The 22,930-nt window shown below is 44.3% G+C and overlaps 2 protein-coding genes across 2 annotated transcripts in view; one reads left to right on the top strand and one right to left on the bottom strand.

Moving 5' to 3' along the window:
* The window catches only part of tox (thymocyte selection-associated high mobility group box), a 50,812-nt gene extending 35,854 nt beyond the window's left edge, over positions 1-14,958 (top strand). The window contains 6 exon segments of the mRNA XM_034555862.1: positions 5,075-5,320; positions 7,744-7,980; positions 8,370-8,450; positions 9,043-9,651; positions 13,277-13,437; positions 13,570-14,958. Coding sequence (XP_034411753.1) covers positions 5,075-5,320; positions 7,744-7,980; positions 8,370-8,450; positions 9,043-9,651; positions 13,277-13,437; positions 13,570-13,606 — 1,371 coding nt within the window. The 3' untranslated portion in view covers positions 13,607-14,958.
* Positions 14,959-18,296: 3,338 nt separating this feature from the next.
* On the bottom strand, positions 18,297-22,853 carry lrrc53 (leucine rich repeat containing 53). The gene is made up of 3 exons (XM_034555788.1): positions 22,569-22,853; positions 22,054-22,246; positions 18,297-21,354 (listed from the first exon to the last, which is right to left on the bottom strand). The coding sequence occupies exons 1-3, from the start codon at positions 22,788-22,790 to the stop codon at positions 19,040-19,042; spliced, it is 2,730 nt and encodes a 909-aa protein (XP_034411679.1). The 5' UTR covers positions 22,791-22,853; the 3' UTR covers positions 18,297-19,039.
* Positions 22,854-22,930: the final 77 nt, after the last annotated feature.

Raw genomic sequence — 22,930 nt, forward strand, 5'->3', positions numbered from 1 at the left:
CCTTTCATATTGAAATCCTGTCATCAACCACACCGAGCGTGTGAGCGCTGTGTCAAGCCAAAGCTTTCTCCCTTCTCGGGACATGAGTCAGTCATCAAGGGGTTCCCACATGCACACACACAGTCAAAGCTGATTATTATTATCTGTTTCCATTCGTATTTTGTTGTTGTTTTAGTTTAATGTTACGTTAGCACAAGGTTTTGTTGAATGACCTGGTGACCTCAGTTCTTTAAATGTCTTACTCTGTATTTTCATTTTGCCAACTACACACTTTTTATTATTCAAGATATTAATTGGACATCCTGAGCCATGCAGTTTTCATAAATAATATATACTGTTGTAATAATAATATTGTTTTGAAAAGTGTTTCTTATATAACAATGCATCGCCGATAGCTCAGCTTGGTCCACAGGTCTTCAAACTCTCTGGAGAACGATAACAGTAGGATATTTCCACTGACTAATATGACATTTATCAAAGTCCCAACACAACCAATGCCGAACCACAGCTATTATTTTTCATCATTTCTACCGCCGCGCGCGTCAATCTGAAACCTCTTCCGACATTCAAGAGATGTCACTCGTGCTCCATCTAAATACGACAGGCGGCTGCTGCCGGTAACCGAGTCCAGGTAACGCGTTCCCGAGAGGGGCCGACCACATCCGCTATTATTCGATGCTTACTGAGAAGAAACTCTAAATCAACCAAGGCCCATCTTCATATTTGCGACGGTAGGTGTCAAAGTTCCCATGCTGCGGTTGTTGGCAATCACTTTTGTGTTGCTTTCGTTTTCCTTAGAAATGGACAGAAAATCGCTGACGACTGACTCATTACGAGACTGCTCACAACTCTTCAGACGGATGCGCTCCACAGTGGGTGACTAAAGGGGTTCATGAAAAGGAATACAGCATGAAAAAACATTCTGATATATGTTCAAAACTTCTTATAGGTAGCGATCATGAAAAAATGTCAATCTATAGGTGAAGGAAGACACACAGCAGGGATGGGGCCAATGGCCCACTGATGAAAGTATTGCAGAGTTTATATATTTAAAGCAGTACAAACTGGGTGCCATTGGAAGTCATTCCTTCATTACAATGACATCACTCAATAAACCAAGAATCATAAACTTAACATCATGGCACCAAAGGCCTACAATATCAGTGTGAAAACATTTACATAATTTCATATCGCAAGAATGCTTTGAAAATAGTTTGATTTGCACATTGACATGAGGAAGTAAAGCTGCCATCCCAAGATACATGTTTAGAAGAAATGCTATGAGAGAAACATGTAAGTACATAAGCTATGAAGAACAAATCCCAGAAGATATCTCCTGACCTGTCATGGAGAAGTAGCTCACTAGTATACTCCGTTGTATGAATACAAAATGGAGCCATGCACACAATACTCAATCAACAAAAAGACTCTTCATATACATTTTAAATCTCTAAACAGAAAACAGCTGCTTTGTTGCTTTGTGGCAGAGAAGACACAGCTTATATTAACATTTTGATGTGACATTAAAATGGTAACATCAAGGAACGCACCCTTCATGTTTATTTGATTGCATACAGATCGATTCATGTCGATTCATTCCATGTTTCCCCTCGTTGTCTCTCGGGATACATTTGTTTTGAGAGACGCACAATGGAGCATTGTGCATTCATGACACAGGTGTGACCGTAAAAGCGTCTGGTCACTTTATATCCAGCAGTACATCAGCTTTCTGACAGATTATTGAGGAAGCAGGAGGAAATAAAGCTGGTATCTATTCGGTCCAAATGTCTCCTCCAGATAAAAGGATGGAGCAACTTCTGCAGCAAATGGAGTTTAGTGTCTTGACTGATGTATTTACACGCAAGAGGGAATTTATGTTAAATGACTTCTGATCCTGTCTTCTCCCTGACCTGTATTACCTGTTGCCACGGTTACTATCAGATTTCATTATTAGTGCCGCACACCGTGGCAAACCTGTGAAGCAAAGGCAGACTGTTTCAGAGCCCAGCTGGGTTGGTTACATAAACACGTTATGCAGCTCAGATACTGTTTCAGCTCACCTTCTGCTCCGTCCAATGGGGAAGCTAAGACATCAGCCTGAATGTGGAGCAGAGTCGGAGACCATCCCATAATGTTGTACCAACGTGTTGGCAAACAGACATTTGAAGATACTATAGGACACCTTTCCGTATTAAAAAGTCTTAACATCTGTGCGAACTTGGAGAGAACATTGTTGGAAAAATATAATTAGATTCTTTATTACTCCCCAAATTACAAGCAAATGTCTGTCTATTGTTCAACCATGTTGGAGGAAATATGGGGCAGTAAATGTAGACCATTCTCATATATTTTGGCTATGCCCGGAAATTACACAGTTTTGGGGAAATGTCCATAAGGTTACTGTCAACATTCTAGGCTATGACACACCTAAGTCTATGTTTTCTCTACTTTATGACAACAGATACCGTGTTAGGGGAAGATCTGCTGAAAATTCTGCTAGCAGCTAGTAAAAAGGCTATTACAAAGAGATGGCACACAATTAAACCACCATCACAAGATGGATGGTTGAAAATTGTGACTGATATACATGATATGGAAGTGTTAACTCACAGAATAAGAGCTCAAGAGGAGCAGTGTCGTGAGAAGTGGGCGAAATGGACTGTTTACACGTCAACGATAACACAAGAAAAGAATGCTCAAGTTTTTGAGAGGACAGAGCAAACCAGACCCCCTTCTTTACTTGTTGTTGTTATTTTTACTTGTTTTTCATTTCTGTATATATATATATGTCTTCTATCTGTGGTGAAAAGCCAAAAAAAAAGTGTAAAAAAAAAAAGCCAACAGTACCTCTGCCTTAAGGAAGGGGACGTGCAAGAGCCCACGGGTCGGATATGCTTGTTCTGTCGTTGCTCTTCTTCTACACTTTTAAAACTAAAAGGATATGCGGAGGACTTTTACAACAAAGTCACAGAGATTTTTGTCCAGAAGGACAGACGAATAGATTTAATTTCCGTCTCATATTTTCCGTCTCACATTCTCCGTCTCAGATTCTCCAGTCTATTGCTCCCGACCTTCTTCCCTTTCTCACCCATCTTATTAACACCTCCCTCTCAACCGGCTATTTCCCTAACTTTCTGAAGGAGGCAAGAGTCAACCCTCTCCTGAAGAAACCCACTCTCGACCCGTCTGAAGTCAACAACTACAGACCCGTCTCTCTCCTCCCCTTCCTTTCCAAAACCTCTAGAGCGAGCTATCTTTAACCAAGTCTCCTCCTATCTCCACAGTAACAACCTTCTAGACCCTCACCAGTCTGGATACAAGGCAGGCCACTCAACAGAGACTGCCCTCCTTGCTGTCGCTGAGCAGCTTCACACTGCTAGAGCAGCCTCTCTCTCCTCTGTCCTTATCCTTCTAGACCTTTCCGCTGCCTTTGACACAGTGAACCACCAGATCCTTATTTCCTCCCTCCAGGACCTGGGTATCTCAGGCACTGCGCTCTCACTCTTCTCATCCTACCTCACCGACCGCACTTACCAGGTAACCTGGAGAGGATCTGTGTCTGAGCCTTGTCCTCTGACTACTGGGGTCCCTCAGGGCTCAGTCCTTGGCCCTCTTCTCTTCTCTCTGTACACCAACTCTCTTGGTTCTGTCATTCTCTCGCATGGCTTCACCTACCACAGCTACGCTGACGACACCCAATTGATCCTCTCGTTTCCCCAATCTGAAACACGGGTAGCAGCACGAATCTCTGCCTGTCTGACTGACATCTCTCAGTGGATGTCCGCACACCACCTGAAAATGAACCCGGAGAAGACTGAACTTCTCTTCCTTCCAGGAAAAGGCTCTCCCACCCACGATCTGACTATTACCATCAACAACTCAGTGTTGGCTACAACTCCGACTGCCAGGAACCTCGGTGTGACACTCGACAGTCAACTCTCCCTGACTGCCAACATTAGCGCAATAACACGCTCCTGTAGGTACATGCTGTACAACATCAGGAGAATATGACCTCTTCTCACTCAGAAGGCGGCACACGGTTCTGGTCCAGGCTCTGGTCATCTCACGGCTAGACTACTGTAACTCCCTCCTGGCATCTCTGCTCAAACCGTACACCCCAGCTCGTTCACTTCGCTCGACTTCTGCCAATCGGCTTGTAGCTCCGCCACTACGAGCTAAACACTCAACAAAGTCACGACTGTTTGCCGTGCTGGCTCCTCATTGGTGGAACGAGCTCCCCATTGACATCAGGACAGCAGAAAGTCTCTACATCTTCCGTCGCAAACTAAAAACACATCTTTTTCGACTATACCTTGAATAGGGAAGGTAGCGCCCTAGTAACACTTTGGTAGCACTTAAATGGCTCTTACTGATAGCACTGATAAAGTTTAACTTTATTGAAGAAATTGTACTTGCTTGATTCTTGTTGTTCTGAGTTTGGACTCATGGTTTAATGCACTTATTGTAAGTCGCTTTGGATAAAAGCGTCAGCTAAATGACATGTAATGTAATTTACAAGTAAAGACCATTTATACACTGCAGTAGGATATATGGCCTATTTGTATCTGTATTGAATATTAATTATGTATTAAAATATTAAATAGTCTTAAAAGGACTAGACCTAACTTTTACATTATCCCAAATGGTTCCAACAATTTTCATCTATCCAACATTATCTTTTAGCAATGCAAGGCAACATGAAGGTCATGTGTTCAACTGGGAACCTGATAAAAAGGTGCATGTTGTCGCTTAAAGTGTTACCAAGAAGGACCCGAGAGGAAAAATACGTCACCTTTTGTTTTAAATGTCAGTTTTATTTTTAAGTGTTTACCCATATTGCTGCGGTTGATATTTCTTCTGTAACTGTGAGTCTCTTCCTGTATTGAATACAATTTCTGTGCGCGTTTTTATTCTAATCTACAATAAATAATGGCACCAAAGAGTCAAGGAAAGGCCAAGTGGAACAAAGGAAAGCCAATGGACCACGTAGACTGTCGGAGATAAAGACATACTCATCAAACTCCAAATGACATACTTTTCTTTCATTTGCTAACTCTCATTATCGACTGCACAGATGCAGCAGATGGTGAACTCTGATTCTCGGTTCACCAGCAGCCAGCAGCCAATCGAGGCGGCTCTCGGACCCAGGAGCCAATCGGGCATGAGCCAGCAAAGCCAGTTGTCCACCATCAACCAATCCCAGCTCGGCCTGAGTGGGAACTCTGTTACCCATCACTCTCCCTCACCCCCTGGAAGTAAATCCGCCACGCCGTCTCCCTCCAGTTCAGCTCACGAGGACGACAATGATGACGGACTCAGGGTAAAGAAAACACAGACACACACACACACACACACACCCACACACACACATAGAGATACACACACACATATATAGACAGACACACACAGAGATACAAACACACATAGACAGACACACACAGAGATACACACACACACACATAGACAGACAAACACACACATAGATACACACACAGACAGACACATAAGCAGATACACACACATGGACAGACACACACACAGACACATACACACACATTCACATAGACAGAAACCTACACCCATACAGATTCATACAGATTCACACACAAACACAAAGATAGAAACACACACACAGATACACACACAGACAGACATTGTATCTCCTGTTTCTATGAGTCACTGAGTCATATCTGGCTGGGCTGTAACAACTGTGTGTGTGTGTGTGTGTGTGTGTGTGTGTGTGTGTGTGTGTGTGTGTGTGTTTGTGTGTGTGTGTGTGTGTGTGTGGACAGTGGATAGTTGTTATGATAATGTTATGTGTCATAATAGAGCCGTTCTCCCTGCATATCAACGAGATGGAAATCAGCTCCCTCACTGTTCGCTACCTCACACTGAAACCAAAGTGACTGTTCATATTCTGGGAAATGGAACCATTACTGTACTGCTGGATAATATCTACCAATGAGAATGATACACTGTATCATTCTCATTGGTTGTATAGATGAAGGACTTGTATATGGGACTTGTATATGGGACTTTATAAGCAAGTATCCAGGTAGTGCTTGCTTCAGTCAGGACGGGGAAGGGAAAACAAAATGGACATCGCTGCTTTTGCCTTTACAAAATACTCCTACACACCAAAACAATGGCTGCTTCTGTGGAGTTACACAACATGGAGTATTATTCATGTTGATATACTAGTTTCTAGATTTTAGTTATCATGACAAAATTCTATATTTGTGTGTAGCACCTTTCACATTGAATCCCATTTCATCAGCGTGACACATGGACTCACATGTAGGCAGAGTTAGAACACTTTTGGTTATGCCTTCTTGTTGCGTAATGGGAGGGGCTCAGTTGGGAAAAGGTTACGTCCCATATTTTCACCAGAATTGACCAATCTAAATGTGACCACAGGCTACCAGCCGGGCTACTCTCAGTCCAGTCTGATCGCACCACATCTACACAGACAAATGAACCAGAGAAGCTCCGGTTCAGTGTCGGCCTGTGGATGTTGAATGCTGTGAAGAAAAAGTCAAGATTTCCAACGACGTTTTCAGGGGCTTTAAGCTTTAAATCATTGTTTTTTAAAAAAAAATGCTGTGTTGCTCCTTTTCTGAAATGAATTCCTTTTTTTCAAGGAAAATTCAGTGAGGTCTAGTAATCAACAATGAAAACAATGTAGCATAGATGCTACCATTCAAGTCTTGCCTTTGTTGAGTTTCTCTGAAACTGTGTTCTTCTTGATATTAGTTGTTAAAGGTCAATAAATACAGAATGCCTGTCATACTATGGGTCAGTGGTTAGCATGCCCGTCTTTCAATCAAGGGGTTGGCAGTTCAATCCCCGCCCTAGTTGATGTGTCCTTGATCAAGACACTTAACCCTGCATTGCTCCCCGTAGCTGTGTCCACGGTGTATAATGTAAAGTGTCTTTGAGTATCTTGAAAAGCACTATATAAATTAAATGGATTATTATTATACTAGGATGTCCATTTGGCTACCGTGCCTTTTTGAGCTCCCATAGCAAGCTGAGCTGTGCTTCACCACGTATTGCATCGCTACAGAACACGAGTGGGTGAAAACTAAGCCGCTGTCGCCGGCTACAGGGAAACGGTGCGCTGGTGAGAATAGTCAACACACTATCCCCATGACTAATACAAGCAGAGGTGAAAATCAGGAGAATGTGCGTGTCGCAGTCATCCAGGATATGGGTATCTAGTTGTAGTGAGTCAAATTCTTTCTTTTATTTCCTTTGAATTTTAAACACTCCTGTTAAGGACGGTGTCAATTTGTACTATTTTCAGGAAAAATAGGGACAAATAAAACATTATTCTTCATATTTATTGAATCATATGTTTGTGTGTGGACATACTGTATATCGCATTACGGCTTGGTCAGCTGAACTGCTGTACACTTAAAGATTGCTCTTTATTAATTGGAATTTGTTAATTGCTAATTACTAGAGATCTACGGTGCGTATTTATTGGTAGGGGTTCCCTATTTACTGTGACACCAGTGAACGGCATGCTGGGTACAGCTTGCTATTCCGTCATTAGCGACAATATCAAGTGTAACACCGGCAGACGGCATGCTGGGAACAGCTCTCCGTCATTGTTAACATGTCAGGGTAGTGATGATAGAGTGGGGAATGACTCTAGATATCAGTAGTCTCTGTCCATCCACGTTTTCATCCCTGCCTTACCTGCCTGTGTCCTACTCAACGTCCTTCTTCTTCTCTCAGCTGGTCAGCGTAGCAGAGAAGAGGCCAGCAACAGTGGACATCTCCAAGAAACCCAAAACACCAAAGAAGAAGAAGCGAAAGGACCCCAATGAGCCAGTGAAGCCAGTGTCCGCCTACGCCTTGTTCTTCAGGGACACTCAAGCCAACATCAAGGCCCAGAACCCCAACGCCACCTTCGGGGAGGTGTCAAAGATCGTGGCCTCCATGTGGGACGGGCTGGGAGAGGAGCAGAAACAGGTATGTCCTCCATCTTCAGATCAGCGTGTCTGTGTGCCTCTCTGCGATCGCTATCTTTGTGACAGGAACCTACAGTTCTGCAGGGAAACATGAGCTCTAACAATACAACTGGGACTACCGATCATTGCATCTCGCAAAATGTGAACTGAATCTTTAAGAGTTCATAGTCAGAACATAGTTGTATTAGGTGCATTGTATTGGGAATTCCTTCATGTGGTAACGTGTTGTTAGACAACTGTGTAAGCTGAGGGAAATCCTGTGAGCCCCACGATGGCTGTACCTGAGTGCATGCTACGTTATTGCGATAATTTAATATAATTTTTCAAAATGCTGTATAACTGAGATAGAGGTGTAAAGTCTGGTTGAGAAGTCAAATGTTTGTGTTTCAGTTGTATAAGAAGAGGACAGAGACGGCCAAGAAGGAGTATCTGAAACAACTGGCAGCCTACAGAGCCAGTCTGGTCTCCCAGGTACTACACACACACACACACACACACAGTGATAATCCAAGTTCTTGGCATTTAACTGGTGCCTTAAAGGGATAGTTTGGATTTTTTTGTAAGTGGGGTTCTCCACAGTCGGTGTATTACTTCAGCGCCACGAGACTCCTTTGACAAAAAACGTCATTTTGCTATTCCAACACTTCTTCCATCGTTTAGTTAGTGAATCCAAACTGACCCGTTTATTAACACAACAACCTAAATTATGGGGGCAGCGATAGATGAATGGAGTCTGGTGGCTTTGAAGAGAGCAAAGATAACGTGTCTTTGAGTGTCTAGAAAAGCGCTATATAAAGTATTATAACGTCTTCAGTTCCCCGACAGAAAGGTCTCTCTGATACCAAGATGAAGAGTGGAGAATATTCTAAATACAGCGTTCACCTCAGCTGATTAATTGTCTAAAATACATTGCGTTGCTCCTCTGCTTGTACTTTTGTCTCTTCAAACTCCATCTAGTGTAGTGATATACTGACTATGGAGAAGATCCTCATAAGACCCAAAGTATCTCTTTAAGGCACTAAATGTGCAAACTGAAACTGATTTTCTGATTTCTCTTCTTCAGAGCTACAATGATCCATCTGATATGAAGCCGCCCCACTCTTCCTCCACACCTCCCTCTTCCTCTAACTCAATGTTTACACCCAAACCCTCGGTCTACTCTGGTCACCCAGGCCAGCATCATTCCTCCGGCTCAATGGCCCACCCTCACCCTCACTCTCACCCTCACTCTCACTCTCACCCTCACCCTCACCCTCACCCTCACCCTCACCCTCACCCTCACCCTCACCCTCACCCTTCCCATCCCCATCAGCACCCAAGCATGTACATGCCGTACCCTCACCCGTCGCACCCGTCGCACCCTTCCCACGCCTCAAGCCCTGGCCTCAGCCCGCACCTGCCCCCTCCCCACACCCAGATCCACCCCCAGCTCCAGGCTCTGTCCTCAAGAGGGACCGTCCCGCGGCCCAGCGTCCCCCACCAGGGAGTTCTGTCCCTTGGCGGCATGGCGGCGGCGTCCCCCCCACCTCTCCAGGTCAGCCCTCCCCTCCACAGCCAGGCACACCTGGGGGGGCTGCACAGTCCACACCATCAGCACCACCAGCACCACCAGCACCAGCAGCAGCTCAGTGGACACGCACTGGGAATGACGCACTCACCTGGCATCACACAGGTCAGTCACACACTGATGTACATCTTTATTGTTTGTTGATACGAAGGTAGTCAGTAAATTGGACATGAAGACCCAAACCAGAGTGGTTTTACTCTCTAAATACTTTCAGACTTCCCTCAGTTAGTTTAACAACAAAAAGAAAGAAACTACTTTCTGCTGCGGATGTGTGTGTGTGTGTGTGTGTATGTGTGTGTGAGAGTGTGAGTGTGTGAGTGTGTGAGTGAGTGAGTGAGTGAGTGAGTGAGTTCTGGTTAAAATAAACAAGAGTGTTTGTGTTTCCTGGTAATGAAGGAACCTGTCACCCGGGGCGACAGATGATGAGTTTTTAATGGACAACAATGGAACTCTATGACAGAGGGAGTAGATACACACAAAGTTCCTTTTTAATGTTTTATGGGATGTTGTTGACAACATGAAACATGTAAAATACTCACCAACATTGTGTTTAAATACTGCCGTTGAGCCACCAGTCACTCTACCACAATGTAATGCAGACCATCACCACTGTGTGGGATTTTTCTACAATTTCTTCTGACACTTTTAATTAGAAAGATAGCAATGAATGATTTTCAGGCAGGGTAAGGTGTATATATATATTATGAGGAATCCACATACTACATACTGACGTTACACTCGCTGTGCAGTAGGATGTCATTGAAAGGGACAACAAAATGTGTTTCTAGTGATTTCATACTTTTTACAGTTGGCATCTGTTTCACAAGATTATTGTTAATAATTATTAATGACTATCTTTATGGATGTTTATATTATTAATGAGCTTTCTGCATTGCATGATTCACTCAAACAATCCGCCATCCGTTCTTTTGGGTAGACCTCATTTTACATTGGACTTGAGCTTGGAATCGGGACACATCTATTGTCTCCTCAGTAGTCTTCCATCTCTACGTTCCTCTGTGGACCCTCACACCCTCTATCCTTCCCCTTTCCTCGAGGTAACAACATCTGGCTGCTTTAAAAGCTGCAGAGAGGTGAATGAAGATAGATGAATATATCCGCAGAGGAGACACACACACACACACACACACACACACACACACACACAGAGTGGAAATAAGATGGGTGCTAGAGAGGGAGAGGATGCATCAGCATTTCCTTGACGACTGCAGCGCCGAGTAGACTTGAACATAACTCCATTAATCCTAATTATCATCCAGTCGTCTCCAACTATGCTGCTGGATTAGTTGACCTCTGTTCCTCCAACGGATGTGTGATAACATGCAGTTGGGATAGTTTGGAGACACAAAGTCATTTAATCACAGAAATGCGTTTTTGGGTGAATTTATGTCCAGACCTGTTTCTCATGGCTGTCTGTCGTGTAATGAGTGCGTTGTTGATATTCACTGTATCCAAACAGGAGGAAGAGGATGGAGATCTGAGTCTGTGTTCAGTCTCCTCCAGATACATGACAATGGGGCGATGGATTGCCGCTCAGACTCATTTTATCCCTGGTTTTATAGTCCACTTTTAAATGCACTTTTAAATCCCACACTCCCATAATCTCCCCCCCCCCCACACACACACACACTCTCTCTCTCTCTCTATTCTGTTTTTTTGCATATTTTTCGCAATAAAAAGAGGGAACCGAATAAAATGAAGAGAGAAAAAAAGGAGAGGACACAGTGACAGAGCCCTAAACTTTTTTTTTGCCTTGAGTGAAGACTAAGAAATGATGGGGGAAGGGTAGAAAGAGAGGGAGAGGGAGGGAGCGAGAGAAAGACAAAAGAGGCAGATGGGGTCTTTGTGAAGGAGTGAAGGAGAAGAATTTGCTCGACAATGGATGAATAGGTGAGGTAGAGGAGGAGAGGGGGGAGAACCCAACCACCTGCTGTCCTCCTCTTTCTCCTCTTTCACTCACAACACTCAGATTAACTTCCCTTTCAGCCTCTCTCGCTCCCTGTTTGTGTGTCTCTCTCTCTCTCTCTCTGTGTATGTGTGTGTGTGTGTGTCTCTCTCTCTGTGTGTATGTGTGTCTCTCTCTCTCTGTCTCTCTCTCGCACACACACTTTGTCACTGCACTCCCTCGTTTTTCTCCCTTTCCATCTATCTCTCCTCCCTCAAGTATCTCATGGTTAGAGACATGCTCACCTCCCTTTCCTCCTCCTTCTCCTCTTCCACTGCTTGCTCCTCTCCTCTTACCTTTTCATCTCCACCTCACTCGTCCCCAGCTCTCCGATCCCCTCGCCCGGCAGATGATAAAATCAGCAAAACTGTGTAATTACTGCTGATGAACCCATGACTGATATCTTACTCCTTTTCACTTCCGCTACATTCAGAGTGTCTCCTATAATCAGAAAGCATTTAGCAAGGAGCTAAAGGTTGGTTTGATGAACCCCCTCAGCTGCCTCTGGATTCTTTCAGGTTGAAGGAGGACGTAAGCACACTGACTATTACTGCGATGGCATATCACATTGCTGCAAAGCCCTGGGATGAATGGAAAGGATTTCACTTTTTAACCGCTTTTGCCAAAAATGAAGATCTCATTCACGTTGGAAATATAGTCAACAGAATGTCCATTAAAAGGAGGGTTATGAACTAAAAAGGTTTTTCAAAGTCTGACACTGTTTACATGTTGTCAAATTAAGGTATGAGCTTGTAACTCTTCCTCTTGGCAGCGCACTGATGGGTGTACAGGAAATTATCACTGGATTACCTTTACAGAGAGTTCTGGAGTTATAAGCATCTGATAGATGTTAGAGATAAAGATGTCACACAAATATGTGAAATGAGTTACGACTCGGAGAAGAAGCAATTGTTGACGCAACCTGCGCTGGATGAGAATCCCCATCACAGGCCAGACGTTAGCGGTTTACTGAACCAGAGTAGTGTTCATGTCGGCTCCAGGGGCTGAAATCAATAGAGTGTGTATGTAGAACATCAGCACGAGAATGTTGTCTATGTCTACGTAGTTATTGTGATCGCTGCCACCGGGTCGATTATGGTATCACCAGAAACTCATTCAGCTCAAACTCCAGTGACAGATCCGGCTTCGCCTGCAGTCGGAGCCCCGGAGGGAGGAGCAGGGCTCAATTACATTACATTACATTTTGTTTGTATAGCCCCAAATCACAAATCTTTACAATCTGTATATGTACGACATCCTCTGTCCCGGGACCTCACATCGGATCAGGAAAAACTAAAAGAGGAAGAAACCTCCCAGCAGCAGAGTCTCCTCCTCCTCCAGGGGCAGAGAGGAGCAGAGCTTCTCCTCTCTGCTCCTCCGGGCCCCACTGGAAGCTGCTGGAGGGAAGGGGGGCACGGGAGAACCAGAACCAGGACTGAGCGGGGCAGCCTGTCAGACCCTGCTGCAGTACAGAGGTCTTCTTAAGGGACCCTGGTGCTCTGGAGCATCACCACTTCCTCCACAAACCACACCATGAGAGTTCTTCGTAGCTTTAATTAAAAGGACACGGTTCTGTTCTGTGAGACAAGCAAGTCGCAGGAATCAAGAAATGTTCTAAAAACGCTGAACAGGACCTTATTGAGCTCCACCTGCTGACCCCGTTGGGTCCAAAACAAACATGTTCTATGTTTGTTTTGGACCCAAATGTTCTATGTAAAAGTATGATGTATTTATTTGTAAAGTATTTCCTTGCTTTATTTCCAGGGCTACCACTCCTCCCTCCAGTCTGACTACCAACAATTAGGAGGAGGTATGCTTAATAGTGGAGCGTTGATGTCATCATCAGTGGACTACCATCCAATGGCTCGACACACGCCCAACCAACACCCTCCTCTGGACTGGAGTACCGATTACCACGGCAACAGGTAGGGTATTAGGGTGTCTGAGGAGTGAAAGCCTGTTTTTGCTGACCTCCTTCTCCACACCTTGTTGCAGTCATGTACCCCAGGACACTGGCTCCTGTAACCTCACTCTGAGTGTCTCCTCTCCTCCTGCAGCGGCCTGCAGAGAGACAAACCTCTCTACCTGAGCTAATCTCAGGACAGAGGGACGCCAAAACTTCAACCTAGCCCTTCGACTGCCATGCCGCTGGAACATTCAGCCTCACCTCTACTCGACAACCCAGGCCAGCCTAGTCCAGCCGTAACCCACTGAGGACTCAACCACCTGCACGCTTCAGTTGAAAGCCCCCAGTAGAATAATGGGCCATACCTGTGTGTAACTAGCACGTCTCCACTCAGGGACAACAGGGCCAGTGTTAAGACCAGGAAGAAGGAAGCATGTCCCACGGCTGTATTTCCTTTTTACTGACCATTTACAGCATAAGACAAGTTATGCTTTGAATTTAAATTGTGCATACCAGCGAGGAGAGGTGGTGTGCTGTGAACCATGATGATAGGTGTATATACTCCAACCTCCCTCAGAAAGGGATAATCTGTCTAATTTCCTGTCTGCCCTTAACAAAAAGAAAATGTAAAAAAAACAACCTCATATTTAGTTCCTCATTTTAAAGATGGTGTTTACCATCAGTTCCAAAAAGAGCCAAGTGTAAATTGCTAAATAACAGTTTGAGCTATTGCTCTTTTTGACCTAATAGTTGCTTTCTCCTTCTGCGACCAAAGTCAAGAAACACAAACAATGGGTCAATAACCAAATACTACACAAAGTGTGTCCCCGCTTGTTCCTTAATGATCTAAATACATGTGTGAAGTCCCACACACAGAGCGACGTATCGCTGAACGCGTGACGACGACACTTCACTCAGCTCACGATAAAGAAGAGAACGAGAGGTGGAGCGGCACCTGAAGCCGCCGGCCACCTCTGTAACCGGGAATAATTGTGTACGATTAAAGCACTCTCATTGTTCTCTCGCGGCGACGCTCACATCGGCAGGGTAGAAACTCATTGTATTTTAGTCCTTGAAGTAATGAAATGTCAAACAATTCTTTGTTGGGCGAGGGGGGGGAGAAGAAAAAAAAGAAAAGAAACTAAAATACTCCTTTGTACGATGACAGCTCCTCCTCCTGGCATATGTTCGTTGATGATGTCGATTCGGATCCAAACTGTGCGTGTGCGTGTGTGTGTGTGTGTGTGTGTAACGAGAAGGCGGAGTGGTTGATTGGGTTGCATGGTCTCTTTTGTCATCTCTATTTCTCTGTGCACAGAGGCTATTTAAGAAACTATAACTGTTGCTGGGTTGGCTGTGTTTTAATGTTATTTTTTTTAATCAAATAAAGTTTTGTTTTAGTGTTAATGATGATGATGAGGGACACATCTCTCTCTCTGCTCTGTATCGCTTTGTATTAATGTGTTTATTTTGGCAGATGAAAGGACTCTGGGCAACAACAACCATGAAGATTTTCTTATTTTTAGATTCAAATAATGTGTTTGAGAATAAAGTCAGTGCTGCATTGATGTGCAGTCATTACTCCAAAACCTGCCTCTCTTCCTCCTTTGTTTGTGACAGTAGCTCTAATTAACGCCACACAGCAATGTAAACCTTTACGACTCCTGCGACACAGTACACTTTGTGTCCTGGCCTTTGCATTTATGCAAAGCAGCTGAGCGGTAATTGCAAAACAAACATCTTTGAAGTTTCACAAAATAGGTATTTTTAACCTCCGGTTGGCTCGGATCTTGTCGAAATAGTTTGAACAAAACTAAACCTAACTGAATTTCCTGTGAAAATGGAAGTTTATTTCTCACCGTGTACCCGTAACGAGCAGACATGGAACGTTTTAGTGGCTTCTGTTGAAAAAATTCACAAAACAATAAATAAAAATAAGGCGTAACTTCGATGAGACGTCATCTCCCAACTCCAGTCTCGTGTCTCAAGTTGCTGAACAATGACCTGGTGCACAGAAGACGAGTCTGGTCCTGGGTTCTCCACCAGAACCCTGTTCCACAAACCCAACCAGCAGACAGACAGGTAGTCACTAACGGTCTCCCTAGAGCAGCTAAAGAGTTGGTGGAGACCAAAACCGATCTTAAAGGAGAGGGTATATGGGTAACTGTTTGTACACTACATAAGAGGAAGTACAGTTGTATATTTGACGTGTATATATCTCAAGTCCAGTATTTCCATTTTCAGAAGAAGGCAGCCTGCAGTGGTTGTGGGGGCGAACAAGCTTTTCTTTTCTTGCATCCAACATTTGCATTTCACACGCACACATGCCTGAGGACACAGTTACTTTACTGCTAACAATACAGGTGTTTGTTGTCCCGGTGTCATTTCAGGTTGCTGTTTAGCATCAATTATATTCAATACTTTTTTCTATTTCCAACAAAACTGTTATCTGCTGATTCCACCCACAGTCTGTAGTTAAACCTTCATCCTCAACTGTTCAGGGGAACCGGAAGCTCTTCAAAATTCGGGACGTTTTTCGGTTTTTCCTCAGTGACGGCTGTATCATTTCGACATTGTGATATTTGAAACATTATACCGAAACTCCACAAATTGGTTCGATTCCGTTCTCTGTGCCTTTCCTGAATAAATTAGTCTTTTTTGTAATAATAACGTGTTCAAGCAGATTCTGCACTGTTCTGCTTTAATTGCATTTGGAGTCCAGAAAGTGCCATTTCACTTCTATCCCTGACATGAACGTTTGCTGAAGAACAGGCTTCCTTTGTGTGTGTGTCGGCAGGTACACACTGCCCCCTACAGGCAACAAGGGAGGGCTGCAGCTAGTTCCTATTGAGGTACACAATCCTCAAATCCATCTGTCCTTTTTTTCAATTTGGCTTCCACACAATACAGCTGTCCCTTTTCCGTGACTGTTTTGGTGAATAACGAGTCACTTTTGAACCAGTAATTTTAGGAGGTGAGATGAAAGTAAAACAATTTCATTTTAAGAGAGATAGGACTTGAATAGACCTGGTGGTCAGGTCTGTATGAGCCATGGCCTAATGCCTGGACAGCTCCCAACTACAGGGGGACCAAGAGACAACCCCTAGCTGAGATTTGGGAACCCTGGATACCACGAACGTTAACCCCATTTTCAGGAGCTGCAGCAGAAAGACGTTTACAGCTAAACGTCCCGATCATCCCATTGTACACTACCGGCCCGGCATCAAACAGCCGAACAACACAGTTAGCAGCTCGCTGGTGAACATAGTGGAGCTTTTAGCAGCAAGAGACAGATATTTCCCTCAGGAACTGACCAGAAACATGACTCTGGACGAATGATAATGTGTCTGCTGGTTGTGTAATGAAGAAGCTACTTGCTAACATGTTCAAGGGGATAATGTCGACAATGGCCACAAGCGATCTAATATTGCAGGTTCAAGTTGTTGCCTGTAGCATTTTACCATCAATAGTGAATCAAATAGTGAATCATCAATTGGTGAATTAAATGACAGACTATTTTCTGTCCTATAATTTTGGATGGATTGCTTACGCCACAGAACAGACAGAGGAGGCTGTTCTTGTTCAAAAAGCAACCAGGCTTTTGGGGAAACGTGGTGGCACATGGCACCTTCCAACAAAAGAAATGTGAGTCAGTGTCACAGATAAAAGTGACGCTTTTGTGAAGTGTGATGTCATGAGAGCAAGGGTCATCAATGGGAGATACATCCCCTCCCAGTGGTTGCGGCAGAGACTACAACCCATCATGGCAGCTGGGTAATGAACTACAATTCCCAGTAAGCAGGGCAGGGAGCCAAGGCTGCTGCCCAGCTGAAAGAGTGTGGGCTGATTACCCAGAAGGGGCTGACATGAGAGAGAACAAAGGAGAGGAGCAGAGGAGATGAAAGAGAGTTTTATGTTACGTTGAAGACAAAGAACTAGAAGAAAACTGAAGAATACTTACGTTTGTTTTGTGTATGGCTTTTCTGCCGGAGTTAAGTTCATCCTTTTTCTAAATACATAATTTTGAGTTAGAAACCACTGCTTGTCGTCCTGTTTTGTGCTCCCACGCCTCACAAGCCGATCCCGACAGTAGGTAAAGGTTTGGTGAGCGTAAACCGACCCACCTGTAGGCAGCATTTAGAGGTCGGCAGTGTGACCAGCGAAACCCAACGCACTGGGAACAGCCGCCATGGTGCCAAAAACCGAAACCCAATCCGGCGGTGCGACATAGAAGCCCCGGCAACACAGGTCAGTTACTGCCGTTTCAGATTGTTTTGTGTTCAGGTTCATGGGCTGCCTCAATCACTGAACTGTAAGTATGTCACTTCGTTTTTTTCATTTTTGTCTCAGTATTTGGGGTTCAGTACTCATCGGTGTGTCAGCACGATGCTGTCATGTTACTGAATCGTACTGTATCCTTCTTGAAGGTGCTGCATTTTAAATTCAGGATACTGGAGGGCAGAGCGCCGGCCATTAGCTAGCCAGTGGGGCACGCTCACAAAGCACAAAAAAGATCAGATTACAACACACACGAATACACGCATAATAGTTGTTTGATTCTATATTAATTCAATTCAATTCAATTCAGTTTATTTTGTATAGCCCAATATCACAAATTACGAATTTGCCTCAGAGGGCTTTACAATCTGTACACATACGACATCCCTGTCCCAGGACCTCACATCGGATCAGGAAAAACTCCCCAAAAATAGAAAAAAAATCCTTTCACTGGAAAAAATGTGAAGAAACCTTCAGCAGAGCAACAGAGGAGGATCCCTCTCCCCGGATGGACAGAAGCAATAGATGTCATGTGTACAGAATGAACAGCATTACAGAGTTACAACACATGCAATGAATATGACAATGTATGAATGGACCTCCACAATCCATTGATGCTCTGAATATCAAATTTAGCCCATTTTAGGTTGACCATTTGCATCCAAGAGCAATCATAATGTAATATGTATACATAGAAATCAATAATATTGCAAAAATATTTAAAAATAGCATTCCATTTTAGTCCAGTATCTCTCTGTGTACAGTTTTACAACAAATAACAGCAATTGAGAAAATAATTACGTAAAGTTAGCTGTTCCTGAGCTTTTGACCATATCACATGCTCTTCATCAGTTAGCTTAAAGATTTGAATTTTTACTCGGCAAACTCTATCTGTCGATGAAGATCATGTGAGCCCCAGGACAGCTACCACACAGACCTTGAGGTAAGAATGTTAAGTCAATGGTTTCTAAGATCAAGAATTAACTTTGAAACTTCAAAATTAAAGCAAGGATTGTTACACATGTGAAACCCAACTTGTCCGCCAACATTGACAAGATGCTCAGAAAAAATGTCAATTTGAACGTCTACGAACAGAATTTAGTTTGTTGTTAACTGTTATAAAGGTCAACAATGAACTTTGAAACTTAAAAATAACACCACAGTCTTTTTACTTAATGTTTATAATTAGAAAAGCAAATATCTTTGAAACACTTTTTAACAGTATACAGAATCAGTCTCAGTACTTACTGAATCTAATGTTGAACTATTTTAAATGACTTCTTCTGACCTTTATTAAAACACTACCAATCCATAACATTCAATTCATCAAATGACACGAGCAGCTAGCGTATCTTCCTCTCAAGTGCGGTGGGTGGTCGGCTGGACGTCTTCTCAGGAAGCACCAGCCTCAGCTTCCTCCTCGGGGAGGATCCTCCTTCCTCTGACAGGTACTCCTGCTGCAGCAGTGCAGCAGCTGCATATGTGTCCCCTGTGGAGGATACACTCTGTGTGGACATACTAGGTGCAGAGGCACCTGATACACTCACATCTTCTCCCTGCATACTGCCTCCGGGCAACCCTGCAGCAGGTCCTTCAGTGAGGGCAGCACCCCCAGCTGACATGTGGACTGTGGATCCAGCATGCACACCCTCGGTCTCTGTCTGACTGTTGTTGTTTGAAAGATTCTCCACTGTGGTCACTGGTCCATGAGCCGGAGGGGTCACCCAAGACAAACTATTCACACTAGGAGGTGCCTGAGTTGGGAGATTGGGATATACTCCTTCCCCAGTCTGAAGGCCTGGTCCCTGGGCTTCAGCCTTCAGTCTTGCTACAAGAGGAGAGCTATCTGGAGGGGGCTTGCTTTGCGAGAGGCACTGCATGGGTGCAGGATCAACAGCTGGGTTTGCCGCTAAACCCGAGGCTAGTCCTGCAGGCTGGGTGGTATTAAGAGGAGAGGTATGGATTGCACTTGCTTGCAAAGGGTTAGCATATACAGTGTTAGCTAGAAGGGAGGTAGCAGGAGACATGAGGGCTTCACCAGGTTGCAGACTGACGCTGTCTGGGGCGACACTTGGAGCCATGTTTGGCCCACTGATCGCTGTGCAAGGAGCAACAGAATTAGCTGGACCACTGGGGAACAGTGATCCTGGGGCCATGGTGTTGAGCAAGAAGTTTTCTCCTTGAAGAGAGAGGCTGCTGCCAGTCAGTTGTGAGCCCGCCGAACCAAGCAGGGAGAGGTTGGTAGTGTGATTCCCACCAATGCCAGAGAGTGATACGGGATGCTGCGGAGATAGCTGAGCACTTTCCTTATACTGAAGACTCCCACCCTGCAAGTGTTGTCCCTGTCCAATGGCAAGAGCAGAGGCTGATTGGTCGGCAGTGTTGGCGGTATCGCTTAGTCCGGAGTTCTCTGGGTGAGTACCCTCTCCCTGGTCCCCCTCTGTACTCCCCTGCTCGATTTTTTCCTGCTTAGAGGAACTTTTTCTTTCCTGTTCTCCTTCTCCTCTGTCTTCCCCTTTCTTCTCTTTCGCAGCATCCTCAGTCGATCCTTTGGGCTTGGATCTCTTCGTTTTCTCACCGCTACCCTTCGTTTTCTTACCAGACTCATTCTGCCTTTTATCTTTACTCTTCTTTGAGCTGCTTTTCTCTGAGTGGTCCAGCTCCGTTTTCCTCTTAGGATGGACTTTGCTTTTTCGTAGCGGGTTCAAGTTTAGTTTAACCTTCAGTAGCCGGCTTGACTGGACTTTAGCTTTATCTCTCTTTCCTCTCTTCTTGTCTCGGGAGCTCCTCGCTTCCTCCTTCCTCTTGTCCTCGCCTTGACTGCTTCCTTGCTCTCGGCTTCTTGAACTCTCCAGGTCAAACGTTACGTTTCTTTGTTCTCTTCTCAATTCTATGTTCTTCTTCGTGTCAAACTGGTTGTGGTTAACAATCCTAACCCTGTCCATCTGTCTGTATTGAGGATGGACGCCTTCAAACCAAGCCAAGTCTTTCATGTTGGTGTGAATCCTCCCTTGTCTCATGGTCTGCTCTGGAGGTCTGTTCGTCCTGTGGCAGCTCTCACAGTGTAACAGCTCTTGTCCTCTGCTCTTACCTTCCATCTCAGTCCTGTTGACCTCCCCAATTTCTCTGTTTGCCTGAAAAAAGGTTTCTTTCCATGGATGTGAGGAAGAGTTGGTGTTGCTACGAGAAAGAAGCTTGTTATGCATGTCCCTGCTTAATATTCTCTGCTCAAGCCTCCTCCTTTCTTCCTCTGTCATCATCCTCATTCTCCTCGTCTCTCTTTCCTTCTCCGTCTCCATCCCTCCATTTGTCCTGTTGTTCCGTCTCATTTGGTTCGACCCCGTCCCTCTCTGTCCTTTGGTGCTACAGTCCGGACACCTAAACTGTACGTTCTCATCAGTTCTGTACCCAAACTGGCTGCCATGGCCACCTGTCCATGGGTCCAAGGTCATGGCCTCCCTGTTCCAAGGCTGGCTTCTATGTGCTTGCCAGAAGAGGTCCCTCCTCTTTTCATCAACATCTAGGTGATTGACAGGGTGATTCACCACCGTGCTGCTTCTCTCTTCTTCTTCTTTCTGTCTTTTACTTTCTTTCAGTTTCTTCCTACGAGACACTTGATAGTAGATCAGGACAACCAGCAGGGTCAAGCAAACTCCACCTGAAGAACAGCAGGATCGGTATGATTTTTACATTCATCTTTATAAATCTTCTTCAACTTCATATGAATGAAATCTTCGCAGTGAGAGGGTTTGTTCACAACAGCAAAGTAAATCCAGAGATATTGCCTGTTATATGTATTGTGTCCCAGCATCTAACGCCACATAAGCCTTCAACAAGGGATGACATGTAGTTTGCAGTAAGTAGTGAATAGTAGGTTGAGTCAGTCACCGAGCTGGCTAGCTTGCTAAATGGTGGCTAGCAGGTTAGCTATGTGAACAAGCCGCTTTTTTGTAAACTAACTTGTCTGTTACCAGTTAACAGCCTTGCTAGCCCGCCAACCAGCTCGCTGACAAGTTAAACAGAATAAAATGCAGTTCATGGCCACTAAATAAGTCAATGTTGCAGTCGCACAGACTGCTAACTCCTGTTTTGTACTGTATGTAAGAGACTGTCTTAGACTCCCCTGTGCAGTTAGCAAAACAATACATTTGTTCAATACATTGTAAATGGAAAATGTGTGTTTACATTTTCTGCTGTTTGTATACACAGTCAAATGTGTTTTCTTTGCTAATATTATTTAGGAGCGTTTTGAATCTAATTCTTTCTCACTTTTTCCGATTAACTAATTAGTGACATCATGGCACAGCTGAATTCAACGAATCAAACCATTTCTCAGTGTGTTGCGTATCATTCTCACCGATGAAGCAGATGACTGCAGTGACAGCCAGATCTCGGGCGTACCGGTGAGGGGTCACTCTGCCTCTTGCCTCGATCCGCAATGTGATGTTCTGATTGGACGGGACACAGTTGGCCTCGGTCAGCTCCAGCACTGTGGTTACTGCCGAGTTGTCGACGCTCACACACACCATCCTACGGCCATTATAGAGGGTCTGAGAAGCAGTAGGGGAGCAGAGATGTCATCTGAGTCAACTCGTCCTGTGATTAGCATTTAAATGACAGAAACTTGAAATAGGCTGAAGCTGGTAAATTGTATCACTATTAGGTAGAATCTCTTCAAATCCCTTATTTGTCATTCCTGTATCATCAAGCATAATGCAATGTCTCCAGTCTTTTCAATTATATCATTTCATGTTTTCTTCCATACATAATTTGCGGCCAGCAAATAAAACATGTTTCCGCTCTGTTTTAATTGTCATGTGGCAGTTCCGGAAACATTGGAAATGTGTTCAGGTTGAAGAAGAAGTTCTGCACCTTGTCGGGCTGTTGTATGAAGGTGGACAGGACGGCAGCCAGTTCCAGCAGCTGACACGAGCAGTTCCAGGAGTTGAGGTCTAGGTTGAGGTTTGTCAGCCAGCTGAGATAGGAAAAAGCCTCCGCAGGAGCAGAACGCAGACGGTTTCTGGACAGATCCAGGATCTGCAGTCTCACCAAGCCACCGAAGCTAGGATCAAAACTGACTATTTTCTGTATCATAAATATATATATAATACTGTGTGAATGCAAATACTGTACATTATTGGAAACGGTGTGCACTTCCAAGAAAGTATGAAAAAAGCAAAGTGCAAGAAAAAATAATGTTTTGAAAACAATAAAGAAAACCTACCAACCTGTTT

The sequence above is a fragment of the Cyclopterus lumpus genome, chromosome 17 (genome assembly GCF_009769545.1).
Source record: "Cyclopterus lumpus isolate fCycLum1 chromosome 17, fCycLum1.pri, whole genome shotgun sequence".
NCBI classification, from domain to species: domain Eukaryota; kingdom Metazoa; phylum Chordata; class Actinopteri; order Perciformes; family Cyclopteridae; genus Cyclopterus; species Cyclopterus lumpus.

What these genes read in the sequence shown, in the direction of transcription:
- lrrc53 (XM_034555788.1), bottom strand. Translation starts at nt 22,790, where the DNA reads ATGATACAGAAAATAGTCAGTTTTGATCCTAGCTTCGGTGGCTTGGTG. An exon ending in TCATACAACAGCCCGACAAG is followed by an intron (nt 22,247 to 22,568) that starts GTGCAGAACTTC and finishes ACTGCTTCTCAG; the next exon opens with ACCCTCTATAATGGCCGTAG. An exon ending in TGCAGTCATCTGCTTCATCG is followed by an intron (nt 21,355 to 22,053) that starts GTGAGAATGATA and finishes GCTGTTCTTCAG; the next exon opens with GTGGAGTTTGCTTGACCCTG.